Source organism: Gallus gallus, chromosome 2 (assembly GCF_016699485.2).
Source record: "Gallus gallus isolate bGalGal1 chromosome 2, bGalGal1.mat.broiler.GRCg7b, whole genome shotgun sequence".
Taxonomy (NCBI): domain Eukaryota; kingdom Metazoa; phylum Chordata; class Aves; order Galliformes; family Phasianidae; genus Gallus; species Gallus gallus.
In genome coordinates this window covers 76106011-76126999 of record NC_052533.1, presented here as the reverse complement: position 1 = coordinate 76126999, position 20989 = coordinate 76106011, and the positions used below count along the sequence as shown (strand labels likewise).

General features: G+C 39.1%; 1 protein-coding gene and 1 non-coding gene across 6 annotated transcripts in view; both read left to right on the top strand.

The window, feature by feature from the left end:
* Positions 1-20989, top strand: part of TRIO (trio Rho guanine nucleotide exchange factor) — a 237447-nt gene that overhangs the window by 106456 nt on the left and 110002 nt on the right. For all 5 annotated transcript variants that reach the window (XM_015282226.4, XM_046930053.1, XM_040695757.2 and 2 more), the window contains 3 exons: positions 4486-4677; positions 14179-14348; positions 15256-15430. In XM_015282226.4, the coding sequence (XP_015137712.1) occupies positions 4486-4677; positions 14179-14348; positions 15256-15430 (537 nt within the window). The remainder of the gene's footprint in view (positions 1-4485; positions 4678-14178; positions 14349-15255; positions 15431-20989) is intronic.
* Positions 13853-13934, top strand: MIR757 (microRNA 757). Its single transcript, NR_031588.1, has one exon. It is a non-coding gene; the product is annotated as a microRNA 757 (primary transcript).

Here is a 20989-nt window from a genome sequence, read left to right as displayed (position 1 = left end):
GAAAGTAGCCTTGAAAAGAGACATGAGATGAACAAATCCCACGAGAATTTGAAGACTCGAATCCTTCCCATTAGTAAAATTCGCTGTCCGTTCAAAATTATTGATTAATAATAATAAATATGCCTAATATTCACCAAGAAAGATTTCTTTAAGGTAAAATTTAGACAATCCTTCACTCAAAACAGAAGGTAAATTACTAGAAAATTTGAGGTGACTTGCAGGAGCTTAGCGGTGACTCCTGGTATAGTGGAAGCATCAGAGGCATGTGTATAGTTTTCCTGTTTAACAGCTGATTAAGCTCTGAATAAAATCATACTGTAACCAGGATCTTAGAGCACTGCAATGTCCAAGGATCTGAAATAGCTTCAGAAATCTTCCTCAACATTAATTTTCTATAAATTTTTGCAAAATAATACGCTTTGCTAGTTTTAGATATTCATATGCTGTATTTTCCATATGCAGATCTAATACTTCATTTCAAATAAAATCTGTAATGTTTTCCATGTGGATGTACTTACTTTCCTGAGTCAGAGAAGCAAGAATTTATTTGTGTAAGACACTTAAGAAAACGTGAATGATCTCATACTTAATACTGTGTTATTTGAGCAAAGGAGAAAATGTTTGAGTTGACCAAAGGGTATGAAGTATGTAGAACTATTAGAGGGATATAAACTGTTGTAAAAAAATAACATTGTTAATTTTCATTATATTTAAGCTAGAAAGTTTTACAACAAATACTTTGCAAAACTTTTCTAAAGCTGAATGCTACTAGAATTTAAAATGAGCTCTTGAGAGGTTGAGTGGATTTTTTATTTTTGGCAACACTGGAAACTAGGCTTGTCAAAGGCCTTAAGTAATCTATGGGGAACCATCCTCTCCTGACAGAATAACGGACAAAATGATCTAATAAGTAATCATCTTCAATTTTTTTCATCTTTAACTTTTTGAATTTATAGTGACTGCCAAGAGAGGCACACCCTCTGAATTGTTTCTCTTTGCTCTAAAACTGGATATAAGCAAGCTGCAGAAGACATTCCTGTTGTTGGTATTTTAAGGAAGGTTATGCTCAAGCAATTTGAAATTTCTTTTAATAACTTTCAGATAATTTAATTTATTCTCTGCCTTCATTTTTAGTAGGCCCAAGTTGTGTGATTTGGGTTTTTTGTGTGTGTTTTTGTTGTTATTTCTTTTTTCTTTTAGCTTGTTTGTTTTGTTTTAAATAGGACTCTTGATATCTGGGGTTTTCAGTCATCTTTAGTCAGAGCTTGAGAGGAAGCAATGAACTGTCAGCAGCATAGCAAAGTTTCATAAGATTCAGGGAGCCAATAGGAGTGTTAAAATGTTACTGATGGAAGGCTAACACCAAAAGCTTCTATACTTGAACCAATTCTTACTTTCCTGTACCCAAGAATGGCTGTAATGCATCAAACTAAACTATTGTATTTCATGGCCATCACTATACGCAGAAAAAAAAGAATGACTGTATAAAAAAAGTCACCTTTATCCTCCCAATTGTTTGGGTTTGTTTGATGTCTGAAACTGAAGGATGCATCAGAGCCATTCTTTAGTCATTGATGGATTTCTCTTGATTAGGCTAACTAGTTTTTGAATCCATTTATATTTTTGGAACGTGCACCAGTTCCTGTGCCAATGAGTTCAGCAGTTTAATTGCTCCTTAGATGGAAAGTACTTCTGGTTTTTGTTTTTTCATTTCAAATATACTTTATGATGCTTAAACATGATATTATCAGCTGAATTCAATGATTAATCTGTTTTAATTGTCTCTACCTTAGATGCTTTGTATACCTCTATTAATCTTTCTCTGTCCATATATGCATTCGTCTCTCTCCCTTCCCTCCACAGTGCACTAAACTCTACTCATTCATGTCATATTTACTGTTGTTACCACTCATTTCTGCACTCTTAAGTTTAACTTTGGACTTTTCTGTACTGTGTCGTTTCCTATGCTTTCTAAAAATACAAGGCCTGTTTTTGCTGAAGAATATGCAGAGAAGGTTTCTCAAGAAGGCTAGGAAAACAATAGGATGCATTATTTGGGAAAGTGATGGTGTCTCCATTCTAGAACTTTTTCCAGTATTTTGGAGGAGAATGCTTATTAAAGTCTTGAGTGCAGTCAGTTATGCCTTGGGACATAAATGGATGAACTAAAGGGCTTAATGGGCTGATTATTTTCCTCTGGCATTCAGGAATGGTACACTGTTGGAGAAATTCTGAGGAAGTGTTAATTGATTTCAGAATTCTGTTGAAGTTGCCACCATGAAGGCTCCTTTGTCAGTTTAAGAAAGAGGCATAAGCAGGTTTGAGGGAACAATCTTGCCCCTTTTGCCTAACCTTCCAACTGGTGACTGCCCCTTGCTACCAACACTGTCAACATTTTCTCATTGCTGGTTTTTCCTCCTAGCGTTGGTTAGAAGTAGGCATAGAACCGGGAACAGCAGGAGTTAGTAGAGTTCTTGTATTTGCTATGGTTTCCATTCTGAAGGATAGTTACTGTCTGCCAAGATAAGTATTGGTGTTGTATTCCAGCTGTACTTGGAAGACAAATTTTAGTGATAAGGCATGTGTCTGCTGCTGAGGTTTGGGAATTGCAGCCTGCTTTGAAGCACAATGTAGGTTGTGTTAAATTTGAAGCTCAGGTAGATCACCATCTAGTTTACAGAAAAAGAAGCTTGCTGTGCCTGGGCCTGTTATGCGGAAGGTACTTTTGGAATTCATAAACAATGCTTCATATACGAGATAAAGTTTTCGTTAAAACGGGAAGCTTTTGCTTCAGCCATCTGTAGCTGGGTGCGGTTCTCGGGGCTGATGAAGTATTTGTTGTTCAAGGAGTGCCTGGAGGATCTTCGGCTTCGCTCCTGAACACGTGTGATCAGTGACTGGGAAACACAAAACATGGAGCACAGATCAGAGTGTATTCTGAGCCAGCAGGCCTGAGCTGGAGATGTTCAGCACTGAGTGATGTTCTCCCCGCTGAAAAGGGCGGGTTTGTGTTCATCTTTGCTGGCTTTCCCAGGGAAACTGGGGGGAGTTCTCTGCCTCCAAATGCAATTAAAAAGCTGAAGGTTGAGGAAAGACTAAGATGCACTTAGTCAGAATCAAGAAGCAGCATGGACTAAATTCCTTACATAAATAATAAATGAAGGGAGAATTTCCTTCAAGTATATGAAAGCAGCACTGGGTCATGTAGCTGCCTTGGGCTTCCTTACATAAGTTCTCCCCAGAGGAGAACTTTGATTTCTTACCCATTTAGTTGAGTTTAAGGTCCAGATTTGGATTTAACTTTTCTGGGGTTTGTGTTATTAATAAGAGGTGTGACAATGGCAAAGAAAAGCACATTTTTCTAGGCTTAATTTATCCTGGCATTCAGTGTTTTTGCCTGACATAACTGAGATGGGGAGGAGATGGGGGGGAGGGCAGAAGGGAAAAGAGAAAAATGTAGCTTACATTGTCAAGGAATTTTTTTCATAGTCTGTAGTACAACCATATCACTTAACACAGTGACATCAGTAAAGCTTCTGTACTGTAGATTTGAACTTGTTTTCACCACAGTTCGAACCCTTCTGTACTTTCACAATGAGTTCACGTCAAGAACCATTCTAGTGCATGAAAACCCAAAGTTAAGCTCAGAGAAGAGGACACTCAAATTATAGGACGTGTTTAGAACCGGTCCTATTTTGACTGAATGAGAACTGTAAACACGCAGGGTGCAGGTTCTAAGCTTTAAGAATTGTTACACATCCTCCTCTTCTCTAGATCATTGCATGCTCAGCACATCAGATAGTAAATGTCTTGCATTCTGTTTTCTGCTGCCATCGGCTTTTTTTTATTCCTGTGATATACTAGGACAATATTCCACTCCAATACTCAGCCACAGCCTATTTTTAAATCTTACTTTGTTGCTGCTTTCACAAATGGTGATCCACTTGGCGCATGAATTTTGGATATCTCTTTTCTGAAAGGGAATGCATATTGATGGAGAGATTTTCTGTGGCTGATCACTTTCTGCCATCTGCTTGGACGTATCGATTTGATGCTAGCTGTCTCTATCAGCATCTAGGACTTTCTCAACACTGATGTTGCACATTTGATAAGTCTTCTGGCCACGACTGTTGTGATTTTTTTCCAGTTTTATTTTCCTTTACAAGTTATTAGACATCTATTCTAGCTGTGAATATAAAATAAGAATTCTGAAGAATAGACTTCCATGTTCTGGATGAAGGAGAAATTTAAATAGACATAAAAAGGAGCTAAGAAATGAATTTATTAACAGTTAAATGAGAAGGTACCTAGAAATACAATAATGTGTTCAGTAAGATTATAATCTGCTACTTTTAAAAAGAATAAGAAAAATACCTTCCAAGACCCTTTTTGTCCTTTTGATTTTCACTCATGAAATGTCTTTTAAAACATAATAGCTGAGTTTTCTTTGATTTAATCCTGTGAAACTAACTTATTTACCTGCAGAACACATACACCAACGCAGATAAACTTCTAGAAGCAGCCGAACAGCTTGCTCAGACCGGAGAGTGTGATCCAGAGGAAATATATCAAGCTGCCCATCAGCTCGAAGACAGGATACAGGATTTTGTCAGACGCGTGGAGCAGCGCAAGATCCTGCTGGACATGTCCGTTTCCTTTCACACACACGTCAAGGAGGTAAAGCCCCTGATAAGTCATGTCATGACTTTAAGCCTTAAAACCATTTCTGTCCAATGTTACCTTCATTGTTAAAACTTTGGCAGGCGGAGTAATGACCCTCTGTTGTACAACTTCTTTTGTAATTTGTTGTAGATTGGGGACCAGGAACAGGGCTGTTGGAGGTTTTGTAGATGTATTTCTGTATTATTTTTCTTACTAGTACTTTTTAATAGGTGCTTTGTTTTGTTTTGTTTTCCACAAGCAGTTTCTGCCTTCTTGTGCAAATACACTTGCTTATTCCACCATGGGGAAGGGGAAATGGTTAGAATAGGGAACTGATACAACCGAAGGATAACGCTGCAGAGTCAGAAGTGCTGTGTGCTTTTATTTTTCCTGCAGCAACTGAATTGTCAGACACTTGGTTAGGCTGACGCAGTTCAGAAGACTGCCGTGTGTGGATAAAGCGTCAGACTACTTAAGTCAACCCTGCTGTTTAGAGAGATTTGTTCTGTTTTAAACACTGCATTTTACTCTTGTGTATTGACAGTTCTTCATAATCGAAAGAGTATATCTGATACTGACCATGGTTTGCCTCATGTTTTAGTCACCTTTAGAAGCTGCATTTCTTTTGATGCTAGATACTATGTAATAAGTTGGTACATTAGCATGCAGCATCTGACCTGTTTTTTAAAAACAAACAAACAAGCAAAAACCACAACCCATTACTTCTCCTAATAATTGGTGTAAATGTTATTGCAGTTTGACAGTGAGTTGGACTGGGGAGCTTACACACGAGGGGGGAAAAATTAGGCTAAGATGCTTCATTTTCAGCCAGATCTGTTTTTCTCATCTGATTCAGGAAGCAGATCATACGTATTTACAACCTCATGGGAAAGTTTAGAATAAGCTAGAGCAAAAATAAAGACTTCAGTAGGAGTTTTTGATTATAGACTGACAAATCTTGGCAATTGTAGATTATTTGCTTTCTGTTTTGGTCTTATGTTAAATCTTTCTACTGCTGAGATTAGGTGAAAATTTGAAAGGCTTGTGGAGCACAGCATGTCAGAGCATATGTCTTTACCCCCTTCACCCTACATAGAGAAATAGTCTGTTTAGTGAGGAAGTATATTGTTCTAAAGCAGTTTCTTCAGCAAAACCTTATGGAGGATCAGGGTGGGAATTTTTTGTATGTGAATCATCTGCTTTGCACTTGAAACAAATGCACAAAGCAGTTGGTCTTTGAAGCAGGTCAGGATTGAATTCCTTGTTAGCTCTAGACATGAGGACATAGCTCCCCCATCAGTTTTCTGTTAGGTGCTTCCTTGACGGAGTTCTCCCAGCACTCTGTATGTTTAAACAAAGGATAAATTCTGTGTTTTGAACTATTCTTACAGGTAAACTTCTTTGCTTCCTTTTTCTCAAACACCTGGTGCTGCTCCATTACCTGTTGTAAAGCAGGGGAGCAGTCAGCTGCTGAGACATGCTCACTGTTTCTGTAGATGCTTTCATTACCTGTTTTTCTAAGCATTAAGAAGAACAGCTGGAATGCTGTTTAAGTGAACACCGCCGATTGTAGCGATGAAGGACGACTGTAAAAGGAGTTGCAAGGAAGGGCCCTTTTTAAAAACAAAAAAAAAAGTCAGATCGGTTTGTGAGTCAGTGTTGAGTAACTCTGGGTGGCTATCCAGATGTGCTGGAATGTTGCCACTACTCCCCTAGATAATAATGTTTCATTGGAAAAGGATCATCTGTATCTTGATTTATTTCTTTTGTAGAATGGATATTACTGTGACCCTGCAAGCACACACAGCTGTTGCTATGGCAGCCTCTTTCCAGCCTGGACTTTGAGGGAAGGCATTATAGCTGATGTCTAAACATTGGGTTTGTTTTGGTGGGGCTTTTTTTGTTGGTTTTTTTTTTTTTTGGTCACGTGGCTGACTACTATACTTAACAAAGCAGGAAAAATTAAAAACAGCATTTAGTTATGTAAGCAAGAGTATCTTGTTTATTTATTTGTGTTCCACTTAAGAATACAGATGAAAGAGTGAGGCAGGTGGTTCGTATTTAGTAGGCCAGTCGTTTGCTTAAGGTGCAAAGAAACAAAGCTCAGAGATGCCCTGTGCCTACTGTATTCTGTTTTGTTTTCAAGAGCATGTTGTTTGTTACCAAACACGTGTGTGGAGTGCTGAGAAGGCATCACAAAGCAGATGGAAGATAAAAATGGCCTAAACCTGAAAGGCATCCATGCTTTGTTGGCAGGAGAATTACAGTTCTCTTGCAGGATATGGGAAATTGCAGCATAAATTAATGCGTGCCTTCAGGAATGTAACTTTTCTGCTGTATGATTGAGTTGAGAAATTAGTGTGTGTGTTGAACTGGTGAAGAGAGATATTCAAGTAGTAGGATGATAGGCTATTTGTTGAACTAAAGAGAGATGATTCAGTTGCTTTAAAAAAAAAAAGTGTTTTGCTCATCAGGTATTCAGAGTGAATTTTGTGTCTTGTGGGTGTTGTCTTTGTGTTTTCTGAACTGAGAAATGGACATGAGGAAAAAAAACCCTTCTTGCGTGTGACTGCTTGGAAAGAGTTACAAAACCAAAGAAAGCTGCTTGTCAGGGTCTTGGGCTATTTTGAGGCTTTGAAGTCTGGCACTGAAAGCCATCCAGTCTCTTGACTGTTGATGTAGGATGTTTTGCTGTGTTCTATTCTTTTCACTGGAAATACTTTACACTCATCTGGATTAGGGAATTCCAGTATTCCTTCCCTCCTGTAGCTTTGTATAACCTTGATACTTTATGTAGAATTATCACTGCTGCTGGGTCTGCTCAGTTTTTTTTACTCTGTTCACGTTCATTAAATCAATGTCTGCAGTTTCTGCTTACCACAGCAGTGGCAAGATCTGTTTGACACATTCCAGACTTTTGCTCTACCTTTGCCCAGAACAGCTGTATAGTGTATATGCAGCAGCCTGTTGTGATGCCCTTTGGAAACGCTGGCTTTCTGTGGCCAGGTTGTTACAAGGTGGTTGAGCTTTCTGTGTCTTAGAAACATCATAAAGCAGCGTGCAAGTTAAATCACAGAATCACAGAATTGTGATTGTACGCTGCTTTATGATGTTTCTAAGACACAGGAAGCTCTCCCAGCTCTACCTACAAGTTCTCAGATTCCTCATGAACCAACCTCAATAGACCATATTTCTCACTGACATCGAAAAAAGGTGGATTCAGGGAAGCCTGAAGTACACTGTTAGGTAATGTTATTGCCATTACTCATTTTGCTTATTGGTGATCCAAGCAAATCTGTTGTTTCCTATACATAAATTCTGATTCTAGTTTTGTACATTTGTGAATGTTTATATTTTAGTCCCCACTCAAACAGTGAGAAATTTCAGTCTTTGCAAAACTTTTCAGCAAGTGAAGTGATGTAGTTAAGGTGTATTTAAGGTGTGAGGGATCGTAAGTATTCCTATGAGAATCACTGTATTGAACACACTGTGTTCAGGCTGATTCCTAGCCTGTGGATGGATAAAATGCAACTGATCACCCAGAGCTGTTGACAAATGAGATGTGCAAGAAAAATCACATCAGTGAAAAATACATTTCCCTAAGTAAATAGTTGTCGTAAAAGCTTGTCTGCAAAATATAGGAGCAAAAGCCACAGTAGTCTTTGTTTTGAAATCTGCCATCAAGTAGAGATGAGCAGAATTTTGGTGTGAATACAAATTCTTACATTCTTTCTCACTCTCAGCTCCTACAGCATTTATGAGTGAGAAGACTAAAATCATGGCCAAACCAGGTGTTTGCAGTAGTGCCAAAGTAGAGCAACAGATATTTTCCTAACTGGAGTGAAGTGTGGGAATACAGACCAGGGCTGAATGTTCATGGAAGAGAATGGTCTGTTGGCTTTTTATGTATATTCTGACTAGTTGACTGTAAAATAGCTCAGAGCACTTTGTGTGTATACACAATATGTTTAAGGGTGTTACTAGAATACATCTCTTTCATCTTACTCAAACTAAATTTTACAGCAGAATATACTGAGGCTGAAACAAAGACAAGGGAAGTGGAATTGGCAGAGATTTCAAATACAGAAACCCACAGTTCCTGAACAAAACTAATGAAGCAGAAGCTTGTGCAAGCTGCCGAAGAAAGGTGCCAGTGCATGGGAAGGCTGAGAAGGCCTAGCTCTGGCTGTAACACGGCTGGTTCACTCATATCTAACTGTGGAGTGCACTTGATTCAGAAAAGCTTGTTGATGTGGTCTTGCTTTGGCTCATGACTCAGTGCCAGAAATATGCCCTCATTGCATTATCCAGTATAGATAAGCACAGCTTTTCATTAATTTTATCCTAGGGTGAACCTTGAGGTGACAGATCTGCTGTTCTGGTTGCCAGCTGCTCCTGAGTATTTGATTCTGCTGAGCTGGTGATCTGTGGCTTAAATTTGGATGTCATAATAAAGCTGCTGTCTTCTGTGCCGAGAACTGGAGCATGCCCTTTCCAGGCAGCAGACCAGCTTTTTAGCTGATCTGGCAATGTGTATGAAGTGAAGTCTCTGCTCACTACATTGATACGCTAGTATTTCTGAATCTGAGAGTTGGGGAAGAAATGCTTGTCACTCTCAAGAGAAGCATTCAGCAGCAGCACATTGACATGTGTTGTTTTTCTTTCTTGGTAGGGCTGTGTTCCAGTTAACAAGCATAAATTTCCCCTCCTGAGTTTGTCAACACTGGTAGCTGCTTTGGCTTTAAAATGGACTGAGTTGAGGGGTTGCAGGCCAGGTGTTACTGAAATAACACTAAATGCTTTGGAAATGTGTAGCAGAAGTAGACTTCTAAAGCTATGATGTGGGCATATTTTTATTTTTATTTTTCAGATAAGGAACGGGGCAAGTGGTGATAGGATACGGATAGTTAATGTAATTTTAGGAAGATATAAGAAACTCAGTGTTGCTTCAAGGATGAACTTAATCTGAATGGGAAATTGATTATAATTGAAGAATAGATTGGAACTTTAAAATATAATTAAATCTAATTTTCAAATATATGCGTACGTTTAATATCTTAAATGTCTCTTAAAGTTCACGGAAGACCACCTCCTGAGGTTTTAACATCTCCACTTATTTATTCTTAAGAAGATGCAGTTTTTGTCCAATGCATGTACTGAAAGCCAAAGCATACAGATCTCAAACCCCTTTTATGCCCCAACGTGCATATTAGTTACATTTGGCCCTGTATAGGTAACGGCTCCTTAAAGAAGTCCGTCTGTGGTGAGGCGCAGACTGCAACACTGTGCTGGGGGCATGGGCAAAATGAGGAATTGACAGTTTTGAAATGCAGAAACTGTGGCCTTTACTCTGTCTTAGCCTACTGTAGTACTCAAAAGCTATTATAAAATGAAAAATAAAGAAAAATTATCTTAAGTAAAAACAAAAGTGACAGAGACTTCATAAAACAACTCTGAACTTGGGAAGATATTCACTTATGAATAATTGTTCTCTGATTATATTCAGCAAAATATTGTATGGTCTTATTTAGCACCAGTCCTTCAGGAGATTGCAGGGATGGGATTTAAAGAGATGGAGGCCCATGATGGAAATGCTGAAACTTCCAGGATGTTGCAGACAATTAAAGTAATACGATCTCAGTGACTAATGGCATGCTCCCAAGAACTTAGGAAAGAGGTAGCACAGGATGCAGGCTCATTCAAGCAGATGTTTCTTAGTCTGCGCTATGTATAGATCAAGAAAAAAAGTGCTGGGTGAAACATTTGCTTGTCAGGGATTCAGAATTTGATTTCCCTCTCCAATTTTAAGTCTGATAAGATGTGAAGAGCAGATAAAGAGAGCAGAAGAACCTCATTCTATGGCTGGATTTAGTTATTTACGTAGTTTTCTCCCTGTACATTAAAGCTGTTTTGCCACTGGATAAAGTTCTTATAAAGGTCCCAGGACTTAGTGGTTTGGGGATCTTTCTGCTTTTTTTTTTTTAGTTTTATTTTTATAGTGAATAGAAAAGCGTGACCAGAGATTGCTCAAAAATTCACACTGAGACAATGTCAGTGGTTTTTTAATGATGAGGGCTTTTTCTTCTATCAGATTCTTGTTGCTTTCACTATTGGATGGAATAATCCATTACCTCAGAAAATCACTGCAGTATAAAATCTGTTCTGCTCTGCTAAACATGCATGGGTAAGCTCCAGTCTCTGTTCTTCTCCCAGTAAACTGTTTGGCTTCTTTTGGGTTTACTGTGCAAGCTCACAAGCTCATTCTGGCTCCACCCTTAGGTGTGTGTCTGAAAACAAGGTAGTTTATGTAATTTGCAGTATACTCAGTGCTCATTTTGGTTTTAAAGCTGTATACAAGCCAGCTGACTTGCCACCCATTGTGAACAAAAGTCATCTTTATAAATGGCAGGAATTTTTATCCAGCTTTGATAATGTGACAGTTCTGTTCATCTGTGGTGACTTTATTCTAACTTTTGTGGATGAACCGCATCAGATCAAGATTATTTCCAAGGGAAACTATTTGTCAGAAACTTGATTACTGAATAAGTGCTAAAAGCTTACCTGGTAACGTATTAGAAAGAATAACTTTTGCTATAAAAGTGTCACGAAACTGTTCAGTTCAGAAAACTGTTCACTTCAGAAATGGCTTAAATTGTTCCACTTTCAACAGTGTATGACTCACAGCTAGACAAGTAATGCATGCTAATTACTATCACACTCTTTCTGCGCATTTATAAATTGCCTTTTCTGCACAAGCAGCGGGTGACTTGGCTAATTAAATAGGCAAATGCAGTGTATTTCTGAGCTCCTTGGCTCCGTAGGGCTAGGATACCATGTTTACAGTTGTGCTGTGCTGCTTCTGCGCTGAGAAACTGGTTCTCTCTTCCTGGTAACCAGGCACCAAGCCAGCCAGCGTGACATTCGTTGTGCTAGCACCCATGTCTTTCTGCTCCAGGTAGGTGGTCATGCTTTGGATTGGCTATGTAGAATGAAAAGTCTGCTTCTGTGCTGGTCTGGTCTCCAGTACCCAGGGTGAGCTTTAAGGGAAATATTCCCAAACAAAGCACATCACCAGTGTAAACTGACCTTGCCAGGTCTTCTCCCCCTAGTCACAGAGGTGACTGAAGAATATGTGAAGAATACAAATCACAGAGGTGAGTTTTCCCATGTACAGATGAGACCCAACACTCAGCTGAAAAGACATAGTGGAAAAATTCAAAGTGGTTCTTGGACCTACTTTGAGCTGCAGTGCAGGTACTTGTAAGGGTGCCAAGGGGCAAACTAGATACAGTTCACGATACCCAAAATGACTTCAGTTCTGATCTATCTTTGATAAACGTCTCTGTAAATTGGGCCTTTTATAGACAGTGCAGTAAGCATGGGATAAGCTCTTCTAGCTAGCACCAAATGCATTAGGTCCATAGTCAACAACAAGTGTTACACTCTCTGAAGTGTATATTTACAGAGTTGTAAGAACTGTATGCGCACATCATCTTCCTTGGAAGACCTCTTACACAGTGTCCTGTTTCCATGGTTGAGATGTAGTTTATAAACTAAGAGAAGAATAAAAACATATCTTCTGGCCATTGAAACCTGAGTACAGTTTGCAAGTGGTACTGTCAGGCTTCTTGATCTTAAGTCTCATTTGTCTTGAAGTGAAATTTGCATTTCTAAGTATGTTATTGAAAACATTTTTTTGTTTTGTTTTGGATGTTGCAGTGAGTTGTGCTGGAATGAGTGCTGACTAGGGCTTTTGACACACTTGTTAAGTTCCATTGGTTTGTGCTCCTTTTAATAAGGACTGCTGTGACTCGAGCTTGTGGTGCTTATGACTGTGGAATTGCATTCAAATGCGTGAGAGGCACTGTCTGTGAAGCACATAAGTAGTCAGAAGATCAGAGTGTTGTACGAATGGGAGGTTCTGGGTTTGGGAGGGTTTGGGGTGTTTCTTTTTAGTAAAATCGTAGAGAAGAGTTTGGTTAAAAATCATGAACTTTTCCTGATATTTGAAAATATAACCAGAGCTACACTAAAAACCTAACTGAAGTGGCACATAAGGCTTTAAGATATTAAAAAGAAGCAAGCAAAACAAAAAAACACCAAAACCACCACCAAAAACGTAGCATTTGATTTTAAAATAAAGCTGCAACAGAACTTATTAATCAAAACTTAGACTTCTTCACTGAATTCTCTATTTTATTGTAACACCACTGGCAGTTACCTTTATGATCAGAACATTATACAAAAGCATGAAATGAGTATTTCCTAGAGAATGTAAAGCAAAGAAATAAAGCATTTGTCTTAACTCTCTTTGAAGTTAAGCCATGTGGATTGCTTACTGACTGCATTTTAATTGTTAACTTCAAATTAGTTTCAAGGTTAACGAAGCCTATTTATATCTCTAAATTGTTTAAAGACAAATTCAAATGAAGACAAATGATCTTAATACTGTCAATCAGAACAGGATTCTTCTTTCAAGGTAAAAAAGGAGATTTCAGTCTTTGTTCTTGGAAGTCAGGGCCTGAGATGTGATGGTAAAATGGGGAGGAGAGACCTGATCTGGCAGCTTCCTGTGAGAGTAGCTGTTGCATTGTGCTGTGAGTGCACGCAGGAGTGTTTGCAGGGGACAGGCGTGTGCCCTTTTCCAGCACTGTCATTACCACTCACACTATAGGTGTCTTATGCTTTGTTGGTGAATAATTTCCACACAGAGCTTAGGATGCAGCAGTTTTTGCTTGTAGAATTGTGGAAAGAACACAGTGGAATTCAGGTGTCTGGTAGTGACGCATTGCTCGCCTATACCTAGAGATTTTTCCATAAACTGCAGCGTGTGGGCAGTTCTGAACAGGGATATGTGGGTGTGTTTAGTGGGGAAAACAAAGCCAGAAAAGTTGGTGTAATTACTTGCAATGTTTTTTTGTTGTTGTTGTATAGAGTGAAATTGAAAACAACAGGGTAAGCACCACAGCTGTAGAGATTGTGATAGAAAAATAACTTCTCACGGCAGATTTCTCTCTGTATATTGTTTTCTGAAATGCCTTTTCCTTCTTCTGAAGGCCACTGAAAAGTGTCATGTTATCTGTGTGCGTGTGTCAGCCTGGCAGTGTAAATTCGATGGTGGCTACAATACATCTCCCTTCCTTCCTTCCTTCCTTCCTTCTCTCAGGGAGTGTTACCATAGCATTTCCCTCCCGGTGACTTTCTCGCAGAGCTGCAGATGGGATTCTCGCTATGAGCTCTCTGCTGCTCAGTCGGATACACTCAGTGCTGTAGAAGGAAAATGAGAAAGAAAGGGTGACTTAGCAACACGGATAAAGCTTTCCTGGTATTTCCAGGACATGAAAACCTTATTTGAAGCGAAGGCTCATTTTTATTAAATTGAAGATGGGATTTTTCTATGAAGAGAAACAAATACTGTTTCTTCCCCTCCATTTTCTCCTGTCCAAGCAAATTGATTTGCAACAGTGACTGCCTGATCCTGGTGCTTATTTTTCTTTTCTTTTTTTCCTTCTTTAGCTGTGGACATGGCTTGAAGAGTTGCAGAAAGAACTGCTTGATGATGTGTATGCAGAGTCTGTGGAGGCCGTCCAAGACCTGATTAAACGTTTTGGTCAGCAGCAGCAGACCACTCTGCAGGTTACAGTCAATGTCATAAAAGAAGGCGAAGATCTCATACAGCAACTAAGGTAAAACAAGTTTTAATTTAAATCTTTTCTGGCATACGTCTGGTATTCTGCAAGGCTTAGTTTCTATTTTGAGAGCAGAGATAATGACTACATGCTCTGACCTATAAATAAAATTTGTAAATATTAAGACTGCTGTTATGTTTCATTCTGTACTGATGGTCTGTAACTCTCTGTTTGCAGGAAGCTCAGCTTATAAACACTACCTTCATAAGAAGGAGACTTTGTTTACATAAACTACCTTTGTAATAGGAGCAATTGTATGCCTTTGTAGTCAGGGAGATGCAGGGCCCCTCAGTTTTTTGAATTCTGAGCAGCAGACTTCTCATGAAGAGACCCTTGAAATTATTTTGCAGTCTAATATGTCACATTTTTGTAGCAATGACCATCAGTTTGCAGTCCATTCGTTCAGTAATCTAGATAAACTTGGGACACGTCTGTACTGATGCATCTCCCGTTTGCTACGGGATTTGATGTTAATGTACCTGAATTTGTAGAAGTTTTTGTACTACAGTAAAATACTTGTTAATTCTTTTTTAATATCTCATATTGATTTTTCACTGCCAGGAAGATCCAGTGAAGTAAATAGTTATCATATGCCACTTCCTTTTCACAGAGAAAGAGCTTCTCCCTTTTAAACTTTACTCTTCCTGTTAGCAGAATGTCCTTAAATGTTGAAGTGGTCAAAAGATGAAAGTAATTGTATGTTCTAATGCTTTTTCAAGTATTAAAACATAGTTTGGACTTCTATTAACAAAATATAAACGCTTAACTTGCATGTAATATGATTAGCACTAACTTTTTCTTTAAAAAGCCCTATATTTCATGGTCATATGTATCATCCAAACTGTCCAGTTTTCTTTTTTTAATAACTGTCTTCCCTCCCCTCTCCTATCTCTGCTTTGAATAGGGATTCGGCCATTTCTAGTAACAAGACTCCCCATAACAGCTCGATCAACCACATAGAGACAGTCCTGCAGCAGCTGGATGAGGCCCAATCTCAGATGGAGGAGCTGTTTCAGGAACGCAAGATCAAGCTTGAGCTGTTTCTGCAGCTCCGCATATTTGAAAGAGATGCAATAGATGTAAGTGTCTGCTCTTGAAGCTGCACAGCAATCCTTCTCTTGTTGTTGAGGAACATTTATGCTGAGAAGATTCTGTAGTTGAATTGGCATGTGACACAAGTGAATGATAAACCTTTTTTCTTACTGAACTAGGACTTCTGTCTTATATGTGAAAGTCTCAGAAGAGAGTGGAGCTGGGCTCTTTGATAATTGCCTTCCAGTGCACATTTAAGCAACTGTCATGTGTCTTGTGTAAAATTGTAACGTACCATTTGCTTCATCTGCCAAATGTGGTTTGAATATCAACGTACCTTGGTATGGCTGGTATGACTGCACTTAATATTATAAGGCATGCAAAGGGATTTAGTACAAAAACTCTAAACTGTTGCTTTGTAGTAATATCACTCTTCCTTTTGCAAATCAGCAGCATGTTTTCAGTTGACAACTGTAAGTGGTATTTGGAATCCTTTGGAGATGCTGAATGGAATCTCCCTTGTTCTCACCTTCTCTCCATCTCTCAAATAAGAATCTTTTCCATCTCTGAAAATACCAAAAACTAGTGCCATACCCCTGCAAAACTTCAATCAGTTTTTGGATTGTACAGATTTTGGAGGAGGGTTTCAGCTATATCATTTGGAAAGGTTCTGTTTGTGTGCAGGGATGTGCATGCAAACAAACGTCAAACTCCACATGGAGCTTATGTTACATAATTACTTTATAAAATTTCCACTAAGTTGACCACGAATGCTATACACAGTGACTGAAATTGAGTTGGTGCTTCAAAAGGTTAATGGTTATCATTTGGAATGTGATTTTGTTTGGCTATATGATGGTTTACCATGACATTCTGGAAACCAGGAATTATAATGTTATAGGAGCTACTAAATTTACCTTTCCTTGTACATAAGTAAAAGCCACAACTGTTGATTACATATAGATGGTGTAAGGGCAAAGAGACAATTACCAGAAGTGATAGCTTTTAAGGCTTTTTTTTTTTTTTCCTTAAAATTGGGATTAAATACCTTTGCTGGATTCTAGTTTAGTTAAGCACATTGTCAGGTGCAGGCCAGGCACAGGCAGACAAAGTTCCTTGATTTGTGCCCTTGGAGGAAGTGAGACTGTACACTCCACAATAATAATAACTTCAGTGTAAAGGAAGACTAAGAAGCTTCTCTATTTTGGTATTCACATAGCGGAGGTGAAACTAGTCTGCAGAGACTTTTCTACTTAGATTGGGAGCTGCTGTCTTCAGTATGGAAGGGAAAGGCTTGGTAGAACTGTGATTGTAATAATTGGCTGACTGATGTGTGTGGAGGAATGTTAAAGGCATCCCCTTTTATAAGATTATCAGCATTTTTACAGTCAGTGCAGAAGTGATCTCCAGTGGGTGGTGAGGCACTGGCACAGGCTGCCCAGAGAAGCTGTGGATGACCCATCCCTGGTGGTGTTCAGGGCCAGGTTGAATGGGGCCCTGGGCAGCCTGATCCAATGGGTGGCAGCCCTGTCCACAGCACGGGGTTGGAGATTGACCATCTTTAAGGTCCCTTCCAATCTAATCCATTCTGTGATTCTGTTATGTGATTCTTTGATTCAGTGTTTGATGGGGTTGGTATGATATTCTCAGAATACTTGCAGTGAGGAAATGACAGCTGCAGGGTGCAAGGCATACTAAGAAAATTGAAGGAAGAGCTGTGTTCAAAGTTTCAGTGACGTTGATAATTAAGGTGATTGCTCTCTGTTGTAGGTTGCCTAAACCAGAATTGCGTAATGCCTGGACGCTAGATGCAGAAGCCTTGCTTTACAGATGTGTTCTAGTCCTTCTGTGCAGAATACCACCACGTAGTACTTCCGTCCATATTGTTTGGTGATGTCCATGAGATTTTACAGTTGAAAGCTGCATATCTTAACTTCACGTCTTGCTTTTTCTAAACCTGACACTTGGCATGCTTCACATTTTGGCCTGTGCAACGTTAAGCTAAGCACCAGTGACTGCATTAAAAGAGTTAACGTGTTTTGTTTATATGGCTTGGAAACAAAAAATATCACTTACTTAGGATTGCCAAGGAGCCCTCCCAGGAAGAAACTGGGTTGTGATAATCCTGGCTGCCAAGCATCTTCAGCAGAATGTTGATTCTTTTGCTGTCTCTGCTTCCTCAGCAAAGCATGCTTCTCTTTTCCCTCTCCCTGAAGGCAAACATCTGTTTGGAAACTTCCGGGAAGAAATGCAAGGACTAGTTCCAGGTCAGTTGTGTGAAAGCAGAAGTTCAGCTGAAGTAATGTGATAGCGAGAAGGAGCCAGATACCACCTACAAACTTGCAGACCTTGTTTTGACCTCCTCTGCCCAGTCAATTAAGGCTTGGCTGTAGTGGCAACTCACTCAGGTGCATCCTAAGAGGACAGTTTTTCTGGAAGGCAAGTGGTGTTTCTAGCTTGTCTTACTGTTTGCAGAATGGCACAAGCTAAAATGGAACAGAGGGTTGGTTCCCTTAGGCACTGCATGTTCATACTATGCAGCTGTGCTCCTGAGGACAGTGGTAAAATTTGCTGCCAGGGTTACTCATCCACTTTTTGTCCCTTTTCTTTCCTTCAGTAGTGAAATACTCTTTCTTTTAGTTATTGTCTTTTATCCTGTAACTTCCCGGGTTCTTCTCTTCTGATGCTAGTGTAACTGCAGCAACATCTTCATTTTGCCCCTGCTCTTAGCATATGGACTTAACCTTCTCTATCCTTGCTGTTGGTCATGAGGTCCTTGAAGGACTCTGTTTTGAATGCCTGTATTAACTAAAGGCAGGAAGGAGCAAAATAGTGTATGTAAAGAGTCTGGTGTTAGAGTGAAGAAGTATTTGTAGCATAAGGAGGCTGCGTATGGACCTAGTCAGCCACAGAATAGCTCTGATGGCAATGAATGCAGCCTAAAACGTTTGTTTCTCTTCTGTGTGCATTTTTCACTTGTCCTCTTAAATACCTCTGTATATATGTCAGGACTCCACACAAACCATATTGCACACTTTCTAACTCACAGCTTTACCTCTACTCTATTTTTGGACGGTACTTACAAGATGTTTGTGAAGTCATCCAGCTGAAAAGGCAAGAATGCAGAGTACTGGATCACAGAGACCTAACTCTTCTTCCCTCAATGCACCCTTTTTCTTTCTCCTCAGCACGTAATATTTGCTAGGTTCTGGTTAGCATTTAGTTGCTACAAGGAATGCAGTTATATTCTTTTGAGAAGAGACCTGTGGTTCTTTATTTTTTTGCTATTCAGTACAAAAGAGTCTGCATCTCTTCTGTGTTATACTCTGCCTTATTTCTTGCCCATGCTTCCAAAGTTTTAGCAAGTAAAAATGCTTGTTAGACAGCTTAGACTGCACTAGGAACTCCTTGAACAAAGGAGTCTGTGGTACGTAGTTGCACTGTGTTTTTATGGGTTGTCCATTTCCTGAGAGCAGTATTAGTTTATGATTGTTTCTCTAGTTGTCGACTAGTCATTCACTTTTGTTCTGTTTAATTAATGCTAACTATCTTGATAAAACTTTCAGAGCAGGCTCCTACTGAAAAACAAAGTGTCACTTGTAAAGCAGAACTTGCAGGAGAAGCCTTGAAGGATGCAGGCAGGACTTAACATTTTATTTTTGTCCTTAGCTTGGCATTCAGTAAGTTTCAGATTTGCACAGTGCGTTCCTAATGGCTGAAGTCTTGAGCCACCTAATTACTGCTGAAAGAATGTAAGGGCTTCTGCCATTGTTACGAACCCCAGCTGTGATGTGCACTATGACTTCTTATCTTCTGAATGGACGTGGGACCATGCTGGCATTATTTATTTGAATCATAGGTTTCCTCATCTTTTAAAGGGGACAGGGAATGTCATGTTCTTGTACAGGGTCTTTTAAACTACTTTAAATGAAGCACAGGCCATGATCTTAACCCCATGAAATAGTATGGGAACAAGTTACCATTTTTGCTATTGTTCTTTGTTGTTGTTCTTTGAATACAGTATCAGTGAAACCTCTTAGCTGAAGTTGCACACAGTGTTGACCTCTTACAACTACCTGTCATTTTTATCAGGTGAATCTTGAGGGTAGCTCTAATGACTCTAATCTACTTAAAGTAAAACATTTTATTAATATAAAAAACTGAAGTTTAACCACAGCAATCTCCTGTGGTACATCAGTTTGCAGTGTTGATTGCTTTATTTTCACTCAAATTGATAGTAAGATAGGCAAGTTGTTGGTCTCTGTCCTGAGGAGCAGTGAATTGGATTTATTTTTAAAACATTGACACCAATGAGCCCCATTAGATCAAATCCATTTTTCAGTTACGTTTAGGAAGTCAGCAAAAGGTTGTGTTCTGAAAGACAATGGAGTTTTGCAGTCTTCTTTAACACCCAGTTTTCTATTTCACCAAGTCTAAATACTTTTCTTGAAGGTAATTGATGAATATTTTTAGCTGACCTAGATGAAAATGAGATGGTAAATCTGATTTCCGAGGTCCCTCATAATGCAGAGGATAGTTTGAGGAAGCAACTTTTAGATGTTTTCCACTGTTTTTAGTGAAAAATGAACATAGTGTTACCCCAGAAGGACAGCTACTGTAAAGTATGCTCTTGTTGATCTTCATGGTGACTATGAGGTTCCCAGTGAAGAGGAACACCACTGTCACTTGGAACCTTGTTATGAAGTTTCAGAAATTCTGCTTTGTAGCGGAGCTTAGAAACTGTGTCACAGTCATTGAGCTTGATAGGTGTTAGAAAAAAATATAAAATTAATTGATTTTACGGACAAGAAAACTAGGGTAACACATTTTTACAAGAAAAATAAGAAAATATCTCACTACTCTTTACCCTCTCTTGTATTTCAAAGGGTAACTCATGTAGTTTTTCATTGCTCTGCATTGTTAATTTTGAAAAGGCATTTGCTGGTATGTGTGCTAGAAGGACGATTTTGGAACTCCTGAAGATTAGCTGGGAGGAGCAGGCCTAGGTGTATGAGAGCAGAAAAGGAGGTTACATGGAAGTAAGCAGTTTATCAGGCTGGGCTGCTAGCAAGACTAGAAGTTTGTGAGATATTTCAAGTTAGTCAAAAGGAGGCGAAGATCAGAGTGAGGTGATGAGGGGGCAGGTTGGATGTGGATCATGTAAAAGGGAAACAAATGGGGGAGTTGTGTAGGACCTTGTGAGAGGGGAAACGTGTGTTTGTGTGTGTGTGGAGGGGAAGCCAGTCATAACTCCTAAGTAAATTGTGTGTGATGTTTTAAATATACAAAGGAGAGATGAAAGCTTTAAGCAGTAGCTAAAGACTTTGTCTTATATATCTTCTTTCATCCATTGTCCATCAGCTTTTGTGTTTTTACTGTTACTCTGAAATGTGAGCTTATCTGCCTCCTTGTGCTTGGGTAGAGCAGGCTAACTGGGGTTACAGTTTGTAAGTAACTATCCTAATTGTTGGGTGAATTTTTTTATGGTGCCATTTAAGTGGAATGGAAACAAGCCATCAAGAAAGATTGTAGCTGGCTACAGAAATTTTGTAGAGTTTATTTGACTTTGTTTTCTTCTAAATTCTGGATTTTTCTACAAGGTTTAT